Below are 17,532 nucleotides of genomic sequence, written 5' to 3' on the forward strand. Positions count from 1 at the left end.
CAGCAAGCAGCACCCACCACGATCCTACCACCAGCTGCATTCCTGGCCACCCAGGAGGTTGAGCCACTGCAGGCTCGGGTGCGGGAACAGCAACGGGTCGACGCTTGGGCCCAGGAACGACTCCGGGAACTGGCCGAAGGATCATGCCCTCAGTATCCAGGGCTGGTTTCGCATCAGGGTCTTCTGCTGCACCACGGGCGCCTGTACATCCCACCAGGGCCGCTGCGGGCTGAGGTTCTCCGGATGACCCATGACGCTCCAGCGGCGGGGCACTTTGGGCGGTATCGGACCACCCATCTGGTAAGCCGTGAGTTTTGGTGGCCCCGCTTGAAGGCTGACGTGGCTCGCTACGTCGCTGGTTGTGACGTCTGCAGGCGGGCCAAGGGGCCTACCGGGCGACCCCCCGGCCTTCTTCAGCCGTTGCCGGTTCCACCACGTCCTTGGCACACAGTTTCTCTAGACTTTATAGTGGAGTTACCCCCGTCTCGTGGCTGCACCTGCCTTCTAGTTTTCTCCGACCACTTCACGAAGATGGTGCACTGTGCCCCCTGCCCATCCATACCCTCAGCTAAGGAAACCGCGCAGCTGTACCTTCAGCATGTCTTCCGCCTGCATGGCCTACCTGAGCGTGTAGTATCCGACCGCGGCGTTCAGTTCACGTCCCGGTTTTGGCGTGCTTTGCACCAGGCCCTCGGAACAGAGGTCTGTCTCTCATCTGCTTACCACCCACAGACTGATGGCCAGACAGAACGGGCGAACGCGGTACTGGAACAGTACCTCCGGTGTTACTGCAGCTACCAGCAGGACGACTGGGTCGACCACCTAGCATTGGCGGAGTTCGCTTATAACAACGCGGTGAATGCGTCCACCCAGCAGACCCCGTTCCAAGCCAGTTATGGCCTTCACCCACGGTTGTTTCCGGATGTGCTGCCGGCATCTGCGGTCCCTGCGGTGACAGAGTGGCTTCAGGAGCTCCAGTCCCAGCAACAGCTGTTGATGGAGCAGCTGCGCCAGGCCAAGGAGGCGTACAAGGTCCAGGCCGACCGCCACCGCCAGGTGGGGCCGGAACTTCACGTCGGTGACTTGGTATGGCTTTCCACTCGCCACCTCCACCCTTCTCGACCTTCGCGGAAGCTGGACACCCGGTTCACCGGCCCGTTCCCTATTGTGGACCAGGTCTCGCCTGTGGCATTCCGTCTCCAGTTGCCAGCAAACCTGAAGGTTCACCCGGTATTCCACAGGTCCCTTCTGAGTCCGGTGGCCCCACCCGACGAGTTCCACCCAGACCGTCCCCGACCGCAGCCAGTTTTGGTGCAGGGAGAGCCAGAGTACGAGGTGGAACGCATTCTGGACTCCCGATACCGCAGGGGAAGGCTGCAGTATCTCATTGACTGGAAGGGGTATGGGCCAGAGGACCGCTCCTGGGAACCAGCGGTCAACGTCCACGCACCTGCCTGCATCCGGGAGTTTCATGCAGCGTACCCCAGCAAGCCGGGTCCGGGCCCTCAAGTGAGGGGGGGGCCTGGGAGGGGGGATGGTGTGATGGCCTGGGATACCGAGTCTGAGAGCGATCCGGAGGAACCCCAGCCGGCACAGGAGTCCCCGCCTCCAGGGCCGGCTGAACTGGGGCAAGGCCTAGTTGCTGAGGAAACTCAAGAGCAGGCACCAGGTGAAATCATTCAGGCCCCAGAGGTGCTGGAAGACTCAGTGGCTACAGGTGAGCCTCCTCCAGGACCCAGTAACCCTTCGGCCTCTCCTGATCTGCAGAGGCTTAGGGCAGAGAGGCGAAGGGAACTGGTGTCTCCCAGGAGGAGTGCTCGCCTTAAGGCCAAGAGAGGCGGGGCTTCTGGGGGCCGGGACCGCCCCCGGCCTTAGAAGAAGATAAAGGTCAGGCAGCCCAGTCTCAGGTTGCGGGAGCAACGTCGTTGTGAAGTATCTGCTTTACCCAGTCCTTGTTTGGCACTCCCAGTGTGCCTATTCCTCGCCTGGATTCCTGCTTCTGCCTTACCAGTGTTCCTGCTTCCCCGCCTGGATTCCTGCTTCTGCCTTACCAGTGTTCCTGCTTCCCCGCCTGGATTCCTGCTTCTGCCTTACCAGTGTTCCTGCTTCCCCGCCTGGATTCCTGCTTCTGCCTTACCAGTGTTCCTGCTTCCCCACCTGGACTCCTGCTTCTGCCCTACCTCCGTTCCTGCTGACCTGCCCGGCTCCCTGTTGATCTTGGCCTACGGTAATAATACCTCATCCCCCCTGGGACCAGCACACCACCCCAGATCTTTGGATGAAGGGTAACATCAGCATCCTTTACAGCAGGGATGGGTAGGTCTATGGTCCTTCAGATATTGTTCAACTCCAACTCCCACCAGCCTAGCCAACTGTCGGGGATGAAGGGAGCTGTAGTCCAGCAAGGTCTGGAGGAGCACAGGTCTCCTGTTTCTGCTTCACGTGATAATAACAACCTCATATCTCTCTTATGTTCCTCCAGCTCTACTTCTCCTCCCACAATATTCTTTCCCTTATGAGAACATGAGCTATTATCAAATCCTGTAAACTTTTCAAGAGAATTACCATTGCCCTCGGCAATCCAACCCTAAATTAACCTAAAGACTCAAATGCTTGGGAAAGAGCTATATGTGAATTACGTTCTCTTCCAGGCAGGTGTTCTTGCCTTGTGAGGTCATGGAACTCCTCACAAAGCTAAGGCACCCTTCTGCGCATGCTCCTGGTTGGCCACATTGGCCAGGAACAGGAATGGTTGTCTTCATAGATTAACTTTCATCTCATCATTAACAAACTGTCTTTGTAACAAGCCTGTTGCTTCCAGAAGGATTACTCTGCTGTGTTTTGTGCAAGATATTTGGGATTTATAACCAGGGCTGGCTTTTGTTTTTTAATTTCCCTTGACTATAGCCACATTGCTCTGGTTCAAATGTCTTCTGCTGTATACTTCCAAATATCACAATGCCTGTGCAAGTATCTAATAATAATAATAATAATAATAATAATAATAATAATAATTTATTTCTACCCCGCCTATCTGGCTGGCTTTCCCCAGCCACTCTGGGCAGCTCCCAACAGAGGACTAAAAACAGAATAAAACTTCAAACATTAAAAACTTCCCTAAACAGGGCTGCCTTCAGATGTCTTCTAAAAGTCAGATAGTTGTTTATTTCTTTGACATCTGGTGGGAGGGCGTTCCACAGGGCGGGCGCCACTACCAAGAAGGCCCTCTGCCTGGTTCCCTGTAACTTCGCTTCTTGCAGTGAGGGAACTGTGAGCTCCCACTCGCCCCAGACTGGTGTTTTATTGTGGGTGTATCCTGCAAGATGTTATTGGCACAATAATAGCGCATTCTTGATGGATTTCCTCTGCTTTAGTTTGCTCTGTGATGCTTTCCCAGTGCTGCCACATTGGCCCCATCTGTGGTGGGTTGTTTTTTTTTTAGCCTCTGCTTAAAACATTTGTGTTTGGACAATACCAGGCTTAGGCAAACTCGGTCCTCCAGATGTTTTTTGAGACTACAATTCCCATCATCCCTGACCACTGGTCCTGTTAGCTAGGGATGGCGGGAGTTGTAGTCCCAAAATATCTGGAGGGCCAAGTTTGCCTATACCTGGGCAATACTATCCAGACACGTAGAGGTTTACATGTTTAAAACTCTCTTTAGTTGGTAGCTGGTTTTAATATTGCTTTTAGACAGAGATATATAATGCTTTTAACAACTTGTTTTTAGCTGCTTTTGCTGGTAGTTTTAATATTTCTTGTAAATTACCGTACTTAAAGGTTTTGTTACAATCAAGCAGTATATATAAATTTTGTTGAACAAATTAGTAAAACCAGGCCTTGCTTGCCTCTGAAACAATACATTCACACATCTTATCAAGGATTCTAGTAAAATCTACTTAGCGAATATTCTTGCTCCATTCCTGCTTCCATCCTCACTTTCCTTCACAACCAGTGACCTTCTCAAAGCCTCCATCCCCGTTTTCTCTCGACTGCTTCACTGTCGAGCACAAAGGAGGCACATTCCCCATCCTTCAAAGCTCATTTAGCCGAACAGAGCTGCCGTCATCCTGAAACGCAAGCTTTTCATGCAAAATTCATACCCACATCTCTGCAGACATGGCTTTTATGATGCATTAAGCTGTAACGTCAAGCTAAGCTGCAAACACGGCTACGCTTGCTCTGCAAAACGTCAAGATACTAATAAGGGAAGGTGGCAACTATTAGGGTGGGGGTGGGGGGTCAAATCTACTCTGGCCGTGCTGAAGATTAAAGCAGGATTGTACAACAACACATCACCCGTCCCCTCTTGAGTTTAGAGGTTGATGGGTCTGAGTTCAGCTGATGCCAATAACTCCAACGCGGAAAAAGTTAGCAAGGAAATGTCTTGGTGGTTGGTGCCTATTAGAAATGGTAAGGCAGAAGTTAAATGACCAACAGGAGGCGGAGCCAGAACCAATGATAGGCGGAGCCAACCGATTGCAAGTAAGAAAATAGACAGGTAGGTACTGGCTAGCTGAGGGCAGACGGAAGCCAGTGGAGTAGTTCCCCCTTTGCCCTAATGGAGCAGCTGCCTGTGACTACATGGCAGAAACCATGAGCTTCAGAGTCAGAATCCTACGCTGGTTCACTGTGCCACTAGCATCTGCTGGATGGGAAAGGGAACTGCTGGGATATCAAACTAGGAGACTTGGCACCAAAGTACGGAATCCTCCTGGCTCACCCAGGGGCCAATCTGGCTGCATGTCCTGACGACTAAGGGGGCCACTTATCCATTTCCAAAATCAGAGAGAACAAAACAGGACACCAATTTGCCAATCAGTTGCATGTACTAGTTTACATGTAAAGATGAAGATAATTGGAAATAATTACTACAATTTAAATAGGCATTCAATACACCCCATCCTAGTAGGGAACCAGGCAGAGGATCTTCTTGGTAGTGGCGCCCGCCCTGTGGAACACTGTCCCATCAGATGTCAAGGAAATAAATAACTATCTGGCTTTTAGAAGACATCTGGAGGCAGCCCTGTTTAGGGAAGTTTTTAATGTTTGATGTTTTATCGTGTTTTTAATATTCTGTTGGGAGCCGACCAGAGTGGTTGGGGAAACCCAGCTAGATGAGTGGGGTATAAATAGTAAAATAATAATAGTAATAATAATAGTAGTAGTAGTAGTAATATCACTGTGACCAGGTAACCTGTGTGCCTGTTCAGTCTGTTATCCAGGTGCTGCTAACTTCAAGGTCCTGCACCTGTTCTCCCTTCTTAGGGGTGTTTGACTTTAAGCTGACCTCAGAGTAGACACCATTCAAATAGAAGGCAGTTCTCCAACATTTTTCAAACAGAAGATAGGACACCCTAGTCATAGCTCTGGCAATTTCCAGGACTAAAGCAGTTCCATCGTCCCTGACCATTGGCTAAGCTGGCTGGGCATGATGGGAGTTGTAGTCCATCAATGCCTGGGTATCCAAGGTGAAAGAAAACTGGACTAGAAGCTGAGGGTCAGTGGTCCACCACTGAACCAGAGCTCCTCAAGTCCAAGATGCCACAGATCTCTGGGCCAGAGACTCCAATTCCAGGTCCAGCAAGCGCTGGCAAGTGGGTGTTGTGTTGAAACTGGGCCGAGCAGCCCCAATGGAGCACCAGGTGGCCTAGTGAGTTACCTCAGGAGCACAGAACCTTTTTCAGCCTGAGTGTCACATTCCCTTCTGAGGCCACATGGCAGTCATCAATGGGGACAGAGGCAAAGTGGAAAACGCAACTAACGTAAATTTCATCTCTGTATGGTAGATTGTTTTCTACATACATTCACACACTCCTCTCTGTCGCCCATCCAGGCAGGCAAGAGGAATGATCAAAGTTCAAAGATATTTGCCAGTCAGGGAATAACACCAATGATGAGATGAAACAACAACACGTGCAACCAATGCTTTTTTGGGAAGTACAAAATGAGGTGCCAGTGCTTGTATCTTGATTAATGTGCAAAAATGGCTGCCATGGGCAGTAAAATAGAGAGAGAGAGGTGTCAGTACTTCATTAAAAAAAGCAGATAAAAGCAAGAACATAGCAATAAATCACAGTAAAATCCCAGTACTCAATCAGAGAGTGACTGTTAGGCACGGAAGTCTATACCAATGGTGGCCAGCTGAATTGGGTCTCAGAAGCCCTTCCCTTCCTTCCCCGAGCACTTATAGAACTGAGTAGGCAGGAAAATGGGGACCTAGCTAGAATTAGTTGGCTTTTCTGTCATTGGCTATAGCTCCCCCTACTGTTGGCCTCCTGCCCTACCAGTATCAATGGGCACCAGTGGCGTAGCGTGGGGGGTGCGGGGGGGCTGGCCGCACCGGGCGCAACATCTGGGGGTTAGGGGGTGCAAATCCACGGGTTAGGGGGCGCAAATTACTTGCCTTGCCCCAGGTGCTGACAACCCACACTACGCCACTGATGGGCACCAGCCACTCCTGACTCGAAGTTGTTATGGGGAAGTCCACCTGTTTCTTCCTCTGCTCAGTCAGATTTCTGGCTTTGAGCTGGCCTGCCTCTGTGCATGTTTTAACTCAGCTGGCAGCCCACAGTTATCTGAGAGGCCTGCCTGTCTACCCTCAACTTCAGAGTCTGACAAGGCAAGCTCAAGACCTAGTTCCCCCATCACATTGTGTTCACATCCATACCATAATCCTGAAGCACTCATGCCATTTTAAGGACCATGGCTTCCCCCAAAGAATTCTGGGAACTGTAGTTTGTTAAAGCTGCTGAGAATTGCTATCAGCACTCCCCATAAGCCCTGGCTCTTAAAGTTGTAGAAGAGTGTTTTCAATGCATGGTCTGAATTTGTGTAAAACCTACTCATTGGGCCCACAATGGGCCTCTTTTTATAAGCTGAATTTTGGAAGAGAACTGCAGTGGGCTCTCTTCTGACCTCCACCATACTGCCACACTTTTAGAAGATATTAATAACTGAGGAGAAAAGGAAAGAACATCTTTTAAATGTACGTATCCATAATTTAGCCAAGCTTGCATTGTTCCTTGTTGACAAGAAGCCAAGCCTTAAGACACAAAGCTTCTTTCTCATGTACTGAAGGTGAAACTTTGCCTTTGGCACATTTCAAAATGTGTTTTGGAAACACGACGGAACAGTAGATTATTATTATGATGCGTTATATACAAAACACTCACCCACTGGCATCGCGTAGGAGAGGGGAAGGTGAGCTACACAACCAAGAGGCAGACCAAATGACGAGGTTTCAGAACCTGCATTCAAAACCCTGCACACTTTTAGAGTCTTTGCTCAACCATCTTGAGTGTCTCTGCACAACCACACTTCCTGTTTGGAGACAAAGTACCTTAGCCAGGCTGGGGGTGGGGGGTGGGACTGTTATTCTAAAGCAGCAATGCGGCAGCAAGCAAAGGCTATAGCAGCCAAGACTGCTGCTTGTGGCTGGAAAGCCAAACAGGAAGTTTGTGACTGTTGCCATGGGAACAAAGGGGCAGTCCATTCTGTACTGAGCACCGGATGTTAGCTCAGTGGGTTTGTCATATGACCTGTGCTGGAAGGACATGGGTGGAGTTTATTCTAACTGCTGATGAGTGCAGACATGTTTTCTCTGTACTGAAGTAAAAGACAGGAATAAAAGATGTAAATAGATTTCTGTCTGCTTCTTTTCCCCTCCCTGGGGACACCAAAGGGGAGAGAGGAGCAGTTGGTGTGTTTTCCTCACAGCCTGAGGAAAATCGCCGGAACGGACCTCGCGTATGTTTTATCCTGCCGGGAGTCGCCGGAGGGAGGTCTAAGGAATTCAGCCGGTGCCTGAACAGATAGGCACATACCTCAAGACGGGCAGGAATTCCAACAGTGGTAGCAGAGGATGGTTTCTGTTTTCATCGACCTCTGCATCAAGGAGTGGCCTCCATGGAAGCCTGAGGTGAGAAGGCTGATTCTCTGCAGCCAGAAGCTGACCAGACGAATCTGAAAGCCAAGCAACGGAGCCCAGGTATGAGATTTTCGGGCTTAGAAGAGTGGATGCAGATTGAGTTATCCTCTGCTTCGCAGGGAGGAACGTTTGGGAACACAGCTCCAGTCAAAAGAGAAACCGCATTCCAAACATTCCTGTGGTTAATCCTGTCCAAGGGATGGAATGCACTGTTGCTAAGCGACGCCCTTCAGTGAAGGCCATGCCTCAGAGAGGAGAAGTGAAAGTTAAAATGGAATGTTTTGACTGCACAGTCTGAAGAGCTCTTGGAAATTTCCAACGCAGCTAGCGTTCAGAGCTGCCAGGTGGCACAGAGTGTAAACAAGCCAGCTATTGGATTTTAGAGGCTTGTGTTTGAGAGTCAATGCAAGGACTCAAGATGGATGCAAAGAAGGGAGCTTTGCCTTCTCCGCCCCTTCTGACCAGTGACAATTATGCATCTTGGTCTATTAAGATGAAGGCCCTGCTGCAGAATCAGAGACTGTTTGGGGTGATTGAGAACCCCATTCCAGCAGCACCAACGCGTGCTTGGGAGTCACAGGATGTGAAGGCCAGAACTGCCATAATTCTGTGCGTGTCAGATTCGCAGCTGATCCACGTACAAGATTTACTCCACGCGAAAGATGTTTGGGAAACGCTGAGAAGGACACATCAGAGAGATGCAGGTTCTTCAGCGTTGCTGTATTTTGAGAAGCTGACCAACCTGAGGCTTGCGCCTGATGGAGATGTTCAAGCGCACCTGACGGAAATGAAATTTCTGCGTCAACAGATGGTGGAACGCAATTTCCGTCTGCAGGAGGAAGTGTTTTGCTTCATGGTGATCAACAGCCTGAATCGGACTTACAAAACAGTTGCCAGTCAGCTGGGGTCTCTCCCAGCAGCGGATCTCACTTCGGAGAGGGTCTTTGCCGTCGTGCTGAATGAACATGACAGACTTGCCGCCCTGGAAGTGAAGGACAAGGGGAGCCGAGAACGGAGTTCTAACGCCCCTACTGCTGTTGCTACTGGAGGAAACACTGTAGCTTTGAACCTCGTCCGATGCTACAATTGTGACCAGACTGGGCATCTTCAGCGGTACTGCAAGAAGCCACATAAGAACAGAGGAGCTAAGGCGAGCTCCACAAAGTCTGAGGCGTCAGACAAAGGTCACACCAAGCCAAAGGCAAAGACTGCAAAAGCTTTGATGTCGCTAAAAGCCACACCAGAAGCGGGGAATTTCTTTATCCTAGACACCGGATGCACGCAGCATATGTGTCGACACAGAGGACTATTTTCTACGTTTAAGAAGCAAAGCTTCGCTGTGCAACTAGCCAACGGTCAAAAGCTGGAAGCGACCGGAATTGGAACTGTGTATCTTAAAAGTCTGAACTTGACTATAAGCAATGTTTATTTGGTTCCAGAGTTGAAGTTCAATCTGCTCAGCGTTTCGCAGATTGCCAAGAAGGGACTAAAACTGTCCTATGATGATCAGAACTGCAAGATCTACAAAGATGGAGAGTTGTATCTTTCTGCCAAGAGAAAGATGGACTGTATTTGTTGACTTTTGATCAAAGTGATTACATGAAATGTAATTCTTGTGATTCTAACATGATTTCTTTTGCAGGTGTAGCCAAGAAGAACACCAAGCAGGTCACCTCGAGGGTCGACAAGGCATTTCAGCGGGTGTATGCTGATGTGATTGGTCCTTTTGCACCATCTAGAGGCAATGCAAAGTATTACCTAATATGTGTTGATTCTTTCACAGGTTTTGTCTGGATTTATCTTTTGGAGAGACCGAAAGAAGCCTTAGAAAGGTTTAAAGAGTTTTGTGACAAGGTTAAAAATATGCATGATGCTGACATAGGTTGTCTTTGCACAGATGAGAAGCCAATTTTTCTTTTACAGGAGTTCCAGAGGTTCCTGAAGAAGAAAGGGATAAGACACAAAATTGCTAGTTCCGGAGAAGCTTGGAACAAATGTGTCTGTAGTAGGGTGAACAAAGAATTGCAAAAGGGAATGCATGCGCAATTGCTAAGTTCACATCTGCCACATGAGTACTGGGCTGAATCGCTAATGTCATATTGTTACACGTGGTTGAGAAAGTTTTCAAAAGAGTTGGGAAGTTCTCCTTTTGAGAAACTGTTCCACAGAAAACCTTCTGTTGCCCATTTCAAGGTTTTTGGGTCTCATGTGAGAACAGAAGCTCCAGGTGGAGTAAAGAATGCCAGAGGCATTTTTGTGGGTTATGAAAAGGGTCTCTACAGAGTAATTTTGTCTGAATCTGGTCAAGTGATTCTCACAAAATTTCTAGAGAGTGCTCCTGAACAGGAGAAAGTGATTGTTCCAACATTTCCCACAGGTGATGATGATTCTGATGATGATGATGATGAGTTTGATCTTATTGAGTTCAGTGGTACTGATGATGACAGCGATAGCTCAGACAGCTCAGTTGTCACAGTCATTGAGAGGAAATCTCACAAAATGTCTAGATCCTCAGAAGAGGAGGATGAACCACTGATTAAGCTTAGTACTGGTTCTCCAGAGAGTCCAGAGGCTGAACCAGAAATCAAAGAAGAGCAGCACCTCTTACGTAGGTCTGAGAGAGCAACGAAGGGTGTACCACCCAAGAGGTATTCACAAGAGTTTGCTAACTTAGCTGTTGCTGTTGTAAACGACCAAGGTCAAATTGAAGCTGTGTCTGAGTCAGAGACAAAGGCACAACAGAGAGTTGTTAACCAAGGTAATGCAGATGCACTCATTCCTTGGAAGTCACACAGCCAGAGAGGTACATTGGTGAAACCAGTGGCGGGTAGTTCCAAGGGTGGAACTGAAACAACAGGGGAATGTTATAAGTATAACAACTGTTTGTTTTCTTCTCTGGATGAAGCTTTGCTCGCAGCACGCATTGATACTTTAGGGGGAGTATGTTATTCTAAAGCAGCAATGCGGCAGCAAGCAAAGGCTATAGCAGCCAAGACTGCTGCTTGTGGCTGGAAAGCCAAACAGGAAGTTTGTGACTGTTGCCATGGGAACAAAGGGGCAGTCCATTCTGTACTGAGCACCGGATGTTAGCTCAGTGGGTTTGTCATATGACCTGTGCTGGAAGGACATGGGTGGAGTTTATTCTAACTGCTGATGAGTGCAGACATGTTTTCTCTGTACTGAAGTAAAAGACAGGAATAAAAGATGGGGACACCAAAGGGGAGAGAGGAGCAGTTGGTGTGTTTTCCTCACAGCCTGAGGAAAATCGCCGGAACGGGCCTCGCGTATGTTTTATCCTGCCGGGAGTCGCCGGAGGGAGGTCTAAGGAATTCAGCCGGTGCCTGAACAGATAGGCACATACCTCAAGACGGGCAGGAATTCCAACAGGGACGACCAGCTCCTTCTGCTCTCCCCACACCCCAGCAAAGAGCCTGGACTGAATCATCAACGGCCAGGAGCCAGAGGAGAATGCCACACACAGAGGGATGGGCAAAGAACAGTGGCTCAGTGCACATTTAAAGGCAAAACGACTTAATTTGCACTTTCTGAAACAATACAAGTAGTGAAAAACAGCCATCCTTCAAAATTCAGCTTCTGCAAATGTTGTGGTACAGTGTTCCAAACAAACAATGTTGTTGTTTTTTTAAAAAAAATACATATATTGGGGAAAATGTGCATAAAATTGTTATAGAACATGTACCTCTCCCACAAGACACGGGATCACAGAATTGTAATGTTGGAAGGGACCCTAAGGGTCATCTGGCCCAACCCCCTGCAATGTGGGATATTTTTGCCCAACGTAGGGCTCAAACCCACGACATGCTCTACTGACTGAGCTCTCTCTCACACAATGAAACTATTGTTGAAAAATAACATACAGAAATGCATTATGTTATGGCAAGTTGCCTGCCAGAATATGTACATTAGTTGAAACCGCATACAAAAATATGTTTATTAAGAATAATTTTGCACTCAAATGTTAACAGATTTTAAAAAGAAAAATGCAAATTGCTGCAGAAATGTGGAGAACTAAATTTCAGACTTGAAACTAAGAACTGAAACTGATATGACTGATCATTTCTACATACACGCATACCAATTTTAATTGTAATTCCTCTTGGAAATCAACCTCAGGTCTTTTTTATTGTATTTTTATTAAAGATCTTCTTGGTTTGGAAATCAACCTCAGTTGAAAAGCACAGCATAAATTGAATAAAACAGCAAACAATGATCTTGTCTAGGTCAGTAATATAAGCCAAACTGCACATCTCGGGATCTGTCCTGTGTTCTTTGGCATATATGACAATGCAACAGGTGCAGGAGCTCAGCGTTACAGCACCATTGATAGCCTTGCCCTCTGTGAATTTGTCTAATCCTCTTCCAAAGGCCTTGCAATTAAAGCGTCACAGAGTTATCAAAGCAAGATTCAGATTCAGGTGTCAAAAGGGCCTGCACAAAATCTCACCTCTCCTTCTGCATCTTTGCTTATTTGAAAGACTTCATCATTGAAAGACTGGATAGACCAGGCACCCCCAACCTGCGACCCTCCTGATGTTTTGGCCTACAACTCCCATGATCCCTAGCTAACAGGACCAGTGGTCAGGGATGATGGGAAATTGTACTCCAAAACATCTAGAGGGCCAAAGGTTGGGGATGCCTGGGATGCACACATCTCAAGCAACTGCTCCCCCCCTCCCAAAACATGATAGTTCATTCTTTAGTTAACTCTGCTCAACAGGAACACAAGAGATGATCCTTCTGATTTTCTCTTCTTTCATTCCCTAAGTAAAGCAATTATCACCTCCGAGCCTAGCAAGCATCTCAGAAGGTTTCCTGTGCACTTGGTCTGCCTCAGGCTGCCCCACAGTCCTCTCTCTAAGAGTTGGGCTTCTCTTACCGACCCCTCTGCACCCAAGTGTACATGAGGTGATTTTAACTTGTTTTCGTCTTCACCAGAACAACTTAGGCCCCAAATATCTGAAAGACCACCTTCATCCCCACAGGCCCTCTTGCGCGTTAAGATCAGCAAAGGAGACTCATTTGGTATGATTCTCATTATTATGAATAATAACAATATCCCACCTTTTCCTCCAAGGAGATCAAGGTGGCGTAAATGGTCCCCCCCCCCTTAAGCACTAGAGCAACCCTGTGAGGTAGGTTAGGCTGAGAGAAAGTGACTGTCCTGAGGTCACCTGGTGAACTTCATAGCTGAGTGGGGATTTGAACCCTCTTGTCCCATGTCCTAGTCCTACACTCTATCCACTAAACCACCACAGTGGCTCTCTGAAATTGTTGTTGTTCCTTACCCATCCTTCACCATAAGGTCCCAAGGCAGATTACAGCAATTAAAAATCCAATAATTAAAAAACAGTTAAAACAAATTCCAGTCACAGAAATGGGGTAGGTGCTGAAAAGACATATCTCAAGGGTCAAAGGCCAGGGTAAAAATATGTATCTTCAGCATGTGGTGGGAAACTATACAAGAAAGGTGCCAGACACACCTCTCTGGGGAGAGAGTTCTGCTAGCTAATAGTTGCCACAAAGAATGCCCTCTCCTGAGCCCCCCTGAACTTCTGAGGGTGGTGGAACTCCCAAGAGGGCCTCCTCTGCTGGTCTTCAGGCATGAAGAAGGTCTGCAGGATACTTCCACCAGCCTCAGAAGCATTGGCATAGCCAGGGTGTGCAGCTACCCTCCCAATCAAATAAATAAAAATGCTTAACGAGCTGACCAATTGCATCACAGATAACTCTGTTCTGCCCCCCAAAAAACACAAAGCTTGCCCCCACTCAAATAAATCCTGGCTACGCCCATGCTCAGAAGTGTGGGGAAAGCTGGTCTGGGAGTGGGCATTACCTGTGGCAGACCCTAAATTGTGGCACTCCTTCCTCACAAAGGCTCATTTGCATCTCCCTTTTGCTGTCTACCACAAAGATACCTCTTTACCTTGGTCTCTGGTGAGTATTTTGCTTAGTGGGACCCTCCTCATTTGCTGGATGTATACTGTTCAGTTTTTGAATGCTTTTTCTTGGCTTTTTTAAAATACCTGTAACTGTTTTATCTGTGTTTATAACTGTATTTTATACTGTAGCAACACAACCTGGGACCTTAACGGTGAAGGGCAGGCAAGAAATATTACATATAAACAATGAATAAAAATCTTGACCATTCCTGCTTATGCCAGTCTTGCAAGTTGAACGCTGTTGTTTGCTGAAAGTGTTAGGCTAGCTAGATCTAAGTTTACGTTTTATTTTATCTTGTACTCTGCTTATCTCTGTTCCCCTTCTTTAATCACTGTTCTTTACCAAAATAAACTCTCTATCATTTCGAATGCTGGAGGTTGGCTGGTTGCTTTCAGATTGCTACAGTTTTATCTCCCCCACACCAGGCTCCTCAGCAGCATGTCCCAAGGTCTGGACAAACAGAGAATCCAGAGAGGACAATCCCATTCTTGCATCCAGCAGAGAGTCTGCTGACATTTCCCGGTTTCCAGGACATGAGCCCGAAAGCTGTGGGTATCCCTGATCCCCATTAACTTAGAGGCTTATACAGTGGTACCTCAGATTACATACACCTCAGGTTACATACGCTTCAGGTTACAGACTCCGCTAACCCAGAAATAGTAATTTGGGTTCAGAACTTTGCTTCAGGATGAGAACAGAAATCGTGCAGCAGCAGAGGTTAAGAACAGTTTTAGGTTAAGAACGGACCTCCGGAACGAATTAAGTACTTTACCCAAGGTACCACTGTGGTACCTCAGGATGTGAACGGGATCTGTTCCGGAGCCCCGTTCACATCCCGATGTGAACGTTACCCATGTCCGTGCGTCTGCGCATCCGCGGGTCACGTTTCTGCACTTCCGCGCATGCACATGACGTCATTTTGAGCGTCTGCACATGCGCGCGTGGCAAAACCCGGAAATAACGCACTCCGTTACTTCCGGGTTGCCACAGAGTGCAACCCAAAAATATTCATCCTGAAGCGTATTTATCCCGAGGTATGACTGTATCATAATGTTGTGACTGTGCTACCTAAAGCTTAGAACCATCTATGAATGGTGTTTTACACCGTTGCACAGTAGATGTACGCACAAGGCTCAGTGATTGCCCCACTTGTGGGAGCCCTTGGCATCGGGCACAGCAAAGGACATAACTCGGCATGAAATTTGCATATTCTGATTTATATGTAAAGATTCCTCTGGGAAATCAGGGTGCTGGTTGGCTGAGGTTTCAGCACTACAAACTATAAAGCGGCCAAGCGGCCTGTAAGCAAAGATTTCCCTTTGCTTATAAAAAGCAGGAAGGGGCAGGAATTAGGGATAGGCGAATCTGTCCATTTCAGTTTCTCATTTCCTCATGCTTCAGTTCTCCAGATCTCCACATCCGTTTGTGAATTCCTTTTTCCCTCTCGTGGAAATTCATCAGTGCCGTTGTGAAATTTCCCCTAATACACACCTTTTGGTGCGCAACCAAATATGTTTTTGCAAGCAATTTCAACAAATGTAATGCATTCTGCATGTTACTTTCACGAATATATGCCTTTCTATGCACACTTTACTCCCACCATTTGCATTCTTGTGCACATTACTTGGCCAGAAAACTGCACTGAAAAATTTGGAGAAATGCAAATTTCAAAAGATGGCTTTGTTCTGGTTCATATACTGACTTAGAAAGTGTAGAATAGGTAGTTTCACCTTAAAATGAATAGAATTTCTCCCCTAACACCAAACAGGATGTATAGAGGTTGCTAGGAAAGACCTGTAGTTCAGGCCCACAACACCACCACCTCACACCTTCCCATGATGTAAACATCACAGAGCTAGGAAGACCAAGGGTCTCAGTCAATAAGAAGCAGCTTCCTAAATACTGGAAGTATCTTTGATTTTGCCCTGCTGTTACATTTGTGCCCTTTGCCCCTGTGCATATTCAACAATCACTGACCTTCTCCAGTTTCTCAAAATGTTCTCGCAAGAACTTCATCGGCCGGTCAGGTTTTGCTATGCAGAGGTTGACAATGCACTCTTTCAGAATCTGCTGGATGTTATGCTTCTGAACGTAGCGTTCACATCCCTTCAGGCTCTCGTCGTCTTCCACATTGCAAGAGGACGAAGCAGCCATCTTTGTGACTGTAAACAGACAACAAACCTAGGTGAGAAAACGGCATGGTGTTTAAAGAAGCGTAAGCCATTCTCCAAAGTCTTCAGGTGTACAAAACTGGACAGAAATCAAGTTTTCAAATACTGGGCAAAAAGTAACTTTCAGTATCTCAGTCCTATCAAATCATCTGCCAGCAACATAGAATATACATTGCATGTTCTCACCCAAAAGACTTGAATAGCAAACCTACAATGTAGCAGTCCTTAAATGTTCAGTGTGTTATAAGTCGTAGGCTCTTCATTAGAAGTTTACCCCCCCCCCCCCCGCCAAAAAAAAAGTGAAAATGATCTTTCTACATAATCTTCTGCCCCTTCTGCATCATGGAGCAAAAAATATCCTAGCTCTGCCTGCACTAGATTGGTTTGCTATTAAATTTTTTTTCATAATAATTGTTAGACACTGGTTTTTGGGAAACTGATCTTTATCTAATGGACCTGGTGAGTTGGTGGCTTAGCCTTTTGGCATACAGAACACCCCAATGCTATTTCCTTTCCTCTCTCTGCAAATTCCAAAGAAACCATTGCATACTATTCCTTGTCAAATTCTGAACTGTTCAGTTCATTCCCCAGCAAATGTGGTACAGAAAATAGCACCTCCACACCTTTTTATGTGTATATTTATGGTTCTAGATATTAGTGCAGAACAATATCTCAAGGAAACAATATTTGTTAGTGAAAGACAAGAAACCAGCACTCCTCTTTCATTAAAGCAAGCAAGAGGGTGAATGACCCATTCCTCCAGTCAATGCATTTCAGACGCCAAGCTCATCCAAAATAAAAGGACACGTGTTCGAACTGCAACTGAGATTGATCGGGATGTGCAAACAAGAGAGCGGACTGTGCGGTGTCAGTCACTGATTGCATTTCCCTCTCTTTAGGTAAGCGTAGGTCCAAGATTTGGATGTGTTCTGCATGCACGGATCCCCCATTGGCGGAGGACCTGACATCACATATTTTTGGAAGGTGATCCCCACAAGACTTCTAAGAGAGGAGGAATGGCAGGTCCAATCTCTTGTCAAACTGAATCTCAAATCACTGGAAGAAGATTAAAATTTGGGAGAAAACCGAAAAATGGAGCAACAAAGAAATAAAATTGCACCGCCTTAAGAGCTGCGCAGCGAGGGGAACCTCCTCCCCTTCCTTGTGCATCCTTCCCAAAAGAGCAACATCTCTTAACACTGTGAGTGATTCAGACTGAGGGTTGCAGTCAGCCAACATCCTCATCCCTTGATGGGGTTTGATTTACGTATACATGGGGAAAGGCTGTCTCCCCAAGCATTCCCAATGCCTCCTTATATTACCCCAACAAAGCACCATCGCAGTCTCTCTCCCTCTTTCTCGCTCTCGATGGAGAAGGAGGGGTATCCTTCATGCTCTTCTCCCCTCCCTCTTCCACCGTCTCCATCAGCAACAGCCCTTTGTGCTGAATTAATTCTCTCAGCCATTGTT

The 17,532-nt window shown here is 47.2% G+C and overlaps 1 protein-coding gene across 3 annotated transcripts in view; it reads right to left on the reverse strand.

Annotated features, from left to right (window-relative positions):
* The window catches only part of PRKAR1B (protein kinase cAMP-dependent type I regulatory subunit beta), a 121,449-nt gene that overhangs the window by 103,432 nt on the left and 485 nt on the right, over positions 1-17,532 (reverse strand). For 2 of the 3 annotated variants that reach the window (XM_081889303.1, XM_081889301.1), the window contains exon 2: positions 15,869-16,053. In XM_081889303.1, coding sequence (XP_081745429.1) covers positions 15,869-16,045 — 177 coding nt within the window. In that variant the 5' untranslated portion in view covers positions 16,046-16,053. Of the gene's footprint in view, positions 1-15,868; positions 16,073-17,532 lie in introns of all 3 variants that reach the window. The other variant, XM_081889302.1, reaches the window with a different exon arrangement.

The sequence above is a fragment of the Podarcis melisellensis genome (genome assembly GCF_964234715.1).
Source record: "Podarcis melisellensis genome assembly, chromosome: 14".
In the NCBI taxonomy this organism is placed as follows: Eukaryota; Metazoa; Chordata; class Lepidosauria; order Squamata; family Lacertidae; genus Podarcis; species Podarcis melisellensis.